This window comes from Arachis ipaensis, chromosome B03 (assembly GCF_000816755.2).
Source record: "Arachis ipaensis cultivar K30076 chromosome B03, Araip1.1, whole genome shotgun sequence".
Lineage (NCBI taxonomy): Eukaryota > Viridiplantae > Streptophyta > Magnoliopsida > Fabales > Fabaceae > Arachis > Arachis ipaensis.
Window position 1 is genome coordinate 3300415 of NC_029787.2, and position 7200 is coordinate 3307614.

At 30.5% G+C, this 7200-nt stretch overlaps 1 protein-coding gene across 4 annotated transcripts; it reads left to right on the forward strand.

Annotated features, from left to right (window-relative positions):
• On the forward strand, window positions 2189–5900 carry LOC107629228 (GATA transcription factor 11). Of its 4 annotated transcripts, XM_021117788.1 has the most exons (5): window positions 2558–2608; window positions 2910–3179; window positions 4580–4832; window positions 4941–5223; window positions 5464–5900. In XM_021117788.1, the coding sequence occupies exons 1-5, from the start codon at window positions 2573–2575 to the stop codon at window positions 5477–5479; spliced, it is 858 nt and encodes a 285-aa protein (XP_020973447.1). In that variant the 5' UTR covers window positions 2558–2572; the 3' UTR covers window positions 5480–5900. The 4 variants fall into 4 exon arrangements, with proteins under 4 accessions (XP_016187442.1, XP_016187441.1, XP_020973447.1 ...); XM_016331956.2 differs by lacking the exon at window positions 2558–2608 and adding an exon at window positions 2189–2422 and having other exon boundaries at window positions 4580–5223; XM_016331955.2 differs by lacking the exon at window positions 2558–2608 and adding an exon at window positions 2218–2499 and having other exon boundaries at window positions 4580–5223.

Below are 7200 nucleotides of genomic sequence, written 5' to 3' on the forward strand. Positions count from 1 at the left end.
TCATTCACTCAAATAAATACTTCAACAATAATTTAATATAATTCAATATAATGTTCTTCCAACAATAACATAATAATATACTAAAAGAAAAGTTAAAACAATAATAATAATACATATATATTTTTACTTTCGATTAGCTCGCTTAATAAAAAGAAAAGTAAAAACTCTTAATATAGTTTCATATTACTCATAAATTTCACTTGAATGATACTATTATAATATTTATTTGAATAAATTATCATTTGTACCTATAAAAGATACAGATGCTGACAAATATACCCATATAAAAATAAAATGACAATTATAACTACGGAAGATGGCTTCTGTGTGCCAAAAGTACCCGGACGTTGGTTACACAATTGGTCCGTTAGGGTATTCTTGGCACACGGAAGCTATCTTCCGTGGTACAATTGTTGTTTTATTCTTATATGGATACATTTGTCAGGATTTGTATCTTTCATGAATACAAATGATAATTTATTCTATTTATTTATATAATTGAATATATTAATTTTTTAATCCCTAAGTTATTTTTAACAACTCCAACTCATATCTCTACAAGGTTCTAGCATAGCAAGATAGTAACTTATTTTACTGCTTTATAAATATGCCAACATATGACATAATTGTGATAAACTCTAGCTACAAACTTTAATTATCCTTTTTGCAATTTTACCAATTTTAACTTGTTAAACTTATATTTTTTTTATTTTTATCAATACTGATAAATTCAATCTGACCTTCTTTTAGACACTTGAATATAAATTATCATATTAAAAATTTTATAATTTTTTAGCAACTTAGTTATTGGTAATTGATAGACTTAGTTTAAGTTCTAGCAATCTATTTACATAACTATTTTTATAATGTAATAGAAATTAATATTTATATAATTAACTTATCATCAATCTCTTAATTTCTCACATTAAATTATATATAAAAGAATATCATGAAAAATGTTAATTTATATCAAGATTTTAAATTCTAATATATTTGATGTCTTATATTTGTTTTTATTTCATACATTTTAGTTTATAGTCAATTTCATATCATTATATTGCAACTAACTATTTGGAAAATAAATTTTATAATTCTAATTAGTTTTTATAAAATTGTTTTCCGTGTATAGTCATATAAGGAATTAATAGTCTTGAATAATTCGAATAGATAATGGGCTTGTTTGGTTGAGTTTCTAAAAAGATATTTTTTTTAGTTATCTTTTTTTAAAAGATCTTATGGAAAAATAAAAGTAATTTTATGTTAGGGTATTTTATGCAAAAAGATATTTTTATCTATCAATTATGTTTGGATATAACAATATAAAAGTACTTTTTGTTTATTTATTACATAAAAAACATCTTTTTTTTAAAGAAAAAAGATCTTTTAAAAAAAGATGTAAATTACAGCTTCTCAAAAAAGATGTTTTTCTGATTTTTCTAGTACTTTTACTTTTACTACTCGAAATTTGTCAAACACGCTAAAAAATAAAAATAAAATCATTTTTTATTAAAAAAAAAATCTTTTTTTTATCAAAATAATGACTTCTAAACAAACACAGTATATCATTCTAATTTATCCATAGAACCACCTTGCCATATCTGGTTATATATGGAAGTAATAATCATAATATCATTCAAATAAGCAATATATCATACTCATTTAAAAGATTTTTTATAATGAAGTTTGAATACTAATTATATTTATGGGTGTAAAGACTAAAAACATCGTATAAAAACCGAAAATTTCTTATATGTTCATAAATGAATGAAGTTAAAAAAAAAAAGGATAAATTTCATTTTTAATTGTCATCATTTGAGTTTTCTTATACTAAAAATGCTATAGAATTTGAGCAAGATTACATTTATTAATATATTTTTTAAAATTGGACTAAATAAATTTTATAAATAATAAACGACTTTTATTTAGAGAAAATAAATAAAATTTTAAAATTGGACTAAATAATTTTATAGAAACACTTGACTAGACATTTTTAAATTATTTTATTTTCTACCACAAGATTACAATTTTGATTTTTGTACTTCTTTTTGCACGGCGCAGTTTAAATCTAATTTTAAGAATAAAAAATATATATATACACCATGAAAATGACAGAAAAGTAGAGACATATCACATGGGAATAGGAAACAATTGAAGCAAGCTCTAATTTTTTTAAAATGTTTTAATTATTTATTTTAATTTAATTTTATATAAACGCAGTTGAAAACTAAAGACTTTCGGACAGCTCAGAGATATCACTACAGACACATTCCAAGAACAGGATGAGGGCTTCCGCATGGTAGCGCCGCCGCATGTTGCAAATTTTCCATTTTTAAAAGAAAGTATTCAGACAAAGAAAGATTCGGAGTGAAAAAAAGAAAAAAAATCTCACCTTGGTTGAGTTCCAGCAACTTCATCATCCTCTGTGAGTGTCTGCAAATGTTCAAGTTCCTTTTTTGCACTTGCACTTGCACCACCCACTTTACTCTCTGAACCCCAAAGGTCTTAACTTTTTGGCCCCCTCTTCATTTTTCATATTTATTTTGCTTTTTTATGTTCATTTTCTTATCTGGGTATGTTTATTTTGCATATTTTTTCCCCAAAGAGAGAGGTATGTATGTATTGTACTGATAGCTCAATACAATGTTAGGCTTCTTGGATTGTTTGTTGATAGTGTCTTGCTAGTTCAATATAATGTTATACTCTTGGGTTTTGTTTCACTTTTCCATTAACATTTAGTAGATAAGGATAGAGGGTGTGTGTAGCTGAAAGCTTTTTGCTTTGTGGGTATGCCTATGTTGCATTCCACATACTCTCATTGTGACTAGGGAATTGCACATTTTTTTCATATTTATTTTTATAATTTAATACTTAATTACTGAGGATTTTGTTAATTTTAATTTCAAACACAGGATATAGTTCAAGTATATATTGCTAATATGAAGGATTGTTGGTTTTTGGACAACAATTTGAATGGGGTATCGGATGAAGCTTTTGATGTGGTGGGGTTTTTTGATTTCCCAATAGAAGATGTGGAAGATGATGCTGTGGAGGAGGATTGGGGTGCTCAGTTTAAACAACTTGAAGAGCCATCTCTTGGTGTGTTTTCGGTATCACCATCCGGACTGAGTGATAAAACTGAGAATGAGAATCCGAAACTTGGGAGGAGTATCTCTACTCCTGTGAGTATTTGCTCAGTTACTCTGAATAGATGTCTTTTTCCTCTCACAATCATGTAGGAGAAAACTAAAATTTACTTGTCCGGTTTCTAATACATGAATTAGTTACATACATATAATTCTATCGTGTGAAGCTGAAGCGACATGATTATAATATCAACATTGAAGGATGCTAATGCTTAGTTGTTTCAAGTAGTGTGATATTTCGTTCCCTTTTCACAAGGCCTTCTTTTTAATTTGATCCTGTTTTTCAAGTTCAGTTACTTGCAATGGCTGTTTCATCTGATAGGATCATTACTTTTGAATGAATGTAACTTTCATAATCGAACAGCTAAGTCTCAAATGTCGACATATCAGTTTAGAGTTTTAGACAACTACATAATTCTATTAGTTGGATTTTTAGCAGCAAATGCGAATTACTACGATGATGTTGTTCAAGAACTGTCAGATTGAAAAGAAATACTGGTAATTCAAGTCTAAAACATGAGCAAGTAAGGTGACAGAGGATATTAAAACACAAAAAAGGAGTCCTCTGACTTTGTGATTCCCAAAAGAGAGGGCTTTATTTCAAAATTTACTTTCATTGACTTGCCCCTTTGTTGAAGAGTCCTCTGACTTTGTTGGAGAAAGATGTAGAAACAAACTTGTGGATAAAAGAGAAGATTTATTTATTTATTTTGAATAACTTTGGTCTACACTCTACAATGGTACTCTGATTTACCTTGAATTGACATGCTTAAGATGCTAATGTGTGTTTCTATTTAAAAAAAGTTTAATACTTGAACTTGTTGCAAATGCTTAATTTGTACTTTTGTAGTATGTTAACAACTTAAAGATTTTGTCACATGTTTATTGTTTTGAATTGTAGTTGTTGCCACCTGCCATGGAAATCTTTGTTTCATGTTTACAATTGTACCCATTCCATGTTTTGGAAGAGTCTTGTCTCAAGAAGTGAGAGTTTGAGGTGCCATACCTAAAAGTTAGAAGTGTTCTAGCTATATGCATCATAAATAGATGTTATGCATGGAACAGAAGATGTAAAGTTTTCTTCCATGAATAAGTAAAAAGTAGATGGATGTACTTGTGTTTGGCATGGAAGTACAGTAATGATGAGTAGCATGTAGCATTTCCCTCCAATTCAAACCCTGGAAAATTTGCATCTAGTGAGGTGTCTTTTACATGCTTTAGTTTGATAAGTGCTTACACATATTGTCGGCATGCGTATATACGCAATTTAAAGCAGGAAGCATTAATTTCATGTGTGATTAGCTCGGAGGAGTAAAGATGTGATTGTTGGAAGAATCTATGTGGATTGCTATATTTCCATTTTCCACCTCATGTAAACATATCTATAATTATTACATCCAATTTGTGGCATTGATGTGTTTTCTGTAATAATACAGGTGGCCGATCCTGCTCGACCTACATACGGCAATACTATTCGGAACCAGAATGTCTCTTTTAATGGGAAAAGGGTGCCCAAGTTCCAAACCTACAGCCCTGTGTCTGTCTTTGAAAGCAGTAGTTCCTCCTCGGTCGAGAACTCCAACTTTGATCTACCTGTCATCCCGGTAAAGCGTCCTCGAGGCAAACGCCGGCCTCTCTCAAGCTTCAGCTTGCTATTATCTGTTCCATTCGTCTCTAACTCCCCAAAAGGTGAGGCAAATGATTTATCTGAATCAAATTTACAAACACAAGCTGATGGTAAATTAATAAGCAGTCTCAAAAAGAAGCAGAGGAGTAAGGATCTACCTTTGCTTTCAGATCATACTGAGAAGAAGGGATCTGCATTGCAAGGATCAGTTACCCACCGAAAATGCATGCATTGTGAGGTGACATCTACGCCGCAGTGGAGAGAAGGACCCATGGGTCCAAAGACACTTTGCAATGCTTGTGGGGTTCGGTATAGGTCCGGCCGGCTCTTCCCTGAATACCGGCCTGCAGCTAGCCCTACGTTTGTACCATCATTGCACTCGAACTCTCACAGGAAGGTCATCGAAATGAGGAGCCGAACTGCGACAGAGACTCTTAAGGGTTCTTCTATGTTGTAATCATCATGACACCTTCCCTAAAAATCCTTCTTAGCTAATATTATGTTGGAATTTGTTGAGGAAGAAACAGTAGTCTTAAACAGGATCCATCTTGTTTATTTGCTTTCTTTTTCTTTATCTTACATTGCTTAGTATCATTTGTTTATATGTAAAAATTCATTGGTAGGATTAAAGGTAGTATGTATTAACACACTATCACTGGTTTTTTTACTTCATGCTGGTAAATTGCCATTCAGGGACAAAGTGTTGTGAGATTTAAGAGGGAGAGAATAGAATGAAGGTGGTGTTTGAGTACATTTCGCCGCGGAGGAGGCGAAGCCGGCGAACCAGTCAAGCATAGTTCTAAGTACGGATCAAGTAACAGCAGGTGAAGCAATGAGGTGAAATTGGATTAGTGGATAAAGAATCCTTGAAATTGAATGCTGCAAGTAAAAGGACATGAAGAACTCAGATCAAGTGTGTAGAAAGGACAACATGCATAGCTTTTTGACCTGTAGTCCTGAATGGTGCCTCTACTTTTACAGCTTCATTTTCAGTATATTATGTTATGTCCATTTTAGATCCATGTGAGGTGAAAGATTAACATGTTTTGTATTCTTGGTAGTAATTTCTTCATGAGAGTTGGAATTTTGCATGTGGTTTTCTATAGAGAATCTGCCTCTGAATTTTTCTCATTTCCCTTTCGAGAAGAATTTTATCTAACTTTAACATACAATACAAAACATCTTCCAAAAAATAGAAAATACAATACAAAATTGTATTAGGAACTCTCATGACAAGCAAGGAAAAAGTCATAGTCGAGTATGAAGTTTAAAATTTAAGATTAGAACTTCAGGCAGTCCGTCGCAAATTGGAACTCCATTTAAGAGTTTGTCGTTGGCCAATGGATTGCTGCATGCACAAGGCAAGATTCAAACTTCAAACATTTACTTAAGCGGACTAATGAGTTAACTACTATTTCATTCAATGTTGTTAGGTTACCTACTTATAAATATTCACGTTTCAGATGATTATTCGGTGTGAAGAAAGATTACAAGTTCCATATTATATATCTCAAGGATAAGATTTTAATAATTTATAAGACATTCATCATCCCATAAACTAGTTTTTGAAGTTAAGTTAGACATTTAGATTTGTTCAATCTCAATTCTAATAATATTAGAAAAAAGTTTTTTTTAATAATATTTTGCAATATATTGAAGATATAAATTTTATTTTTATTACTATTATTATGCTAATAAGTGCTTTTTAAGCATCAATAAATAGCTGTTTGATAGAAAATTTGAGTGTGGGGGTAGATAGTATAATTATTAGTATGACCACAAACATGCCCTCATCATATAATATCTCATAGGCTACCATTAAAGCAAAGCTTAATTAATTTGTTGACTCTGTTGCCTTTTTCTAATGACATGCTCCTAACTATTATGTACATCATGTGCAAGTTACTAGTTAATCAATTATAGTTCAAATGTCATAATTTTTTTATATTCATTTAGAGATCGTAGATTTAAATTTCACTTCTAATTTAAAAAAAAAAATGTGTATGTTACTAATACTACTTTCTCTTAATTTAGGGTTCTTCTTATGTTATTTTCTCAACTTGTAAACTGAATAATCTTATTGTTCGGGTGTTTAAGATTTGGCTGGACCTAAAATTTGATCTGGATCCGAGACATATTTTATCGGATTTGAGTTTGTTATTTTTATCTATGTTATTTTTGGATCGGAGTCGAATTATATTTTAGGTCACCAGGTTTAACTCAAAAGTTATTTTTTACAATAAAAATATATATTTTAGAGTGAAATTAATAATATTATTTCTCTTAACTTCTTATGTTATTTTCTCAACTTGTAAACTGAATAATCTTATTGTTCGGGTGTTTAAGATTTGGCTGGACCTAAAATTTGATCTGGATCCGAGACATATTTTATCGGATTTGAGTTTGTTATTTTTATCATTTTTATCTATG

Bases quoted from the DNA above. Each gene is read 5' to 3' on its own strand.
- LOC107629228 (XM_021117787.1), top strand. From the start codon at position 2,573: ATGTTTATTTTGCATATTTTTTCCCCAAAGAGAGAG. The intron at 2,609-2,909 runs GTATGTATGTAT...TTTCAAACACAG, and splicing joins TTTTTTCCCCAAAGAGAGAG to GATATAGTTCAAGTATATAT. The intron at 3,180-4,579 runs GTGAGTATTTGC...GTAATAATACAG, and splicing joins GGAGGAGTATCTCTACTCCT to GTGGCCGATCCTGCTCGACC.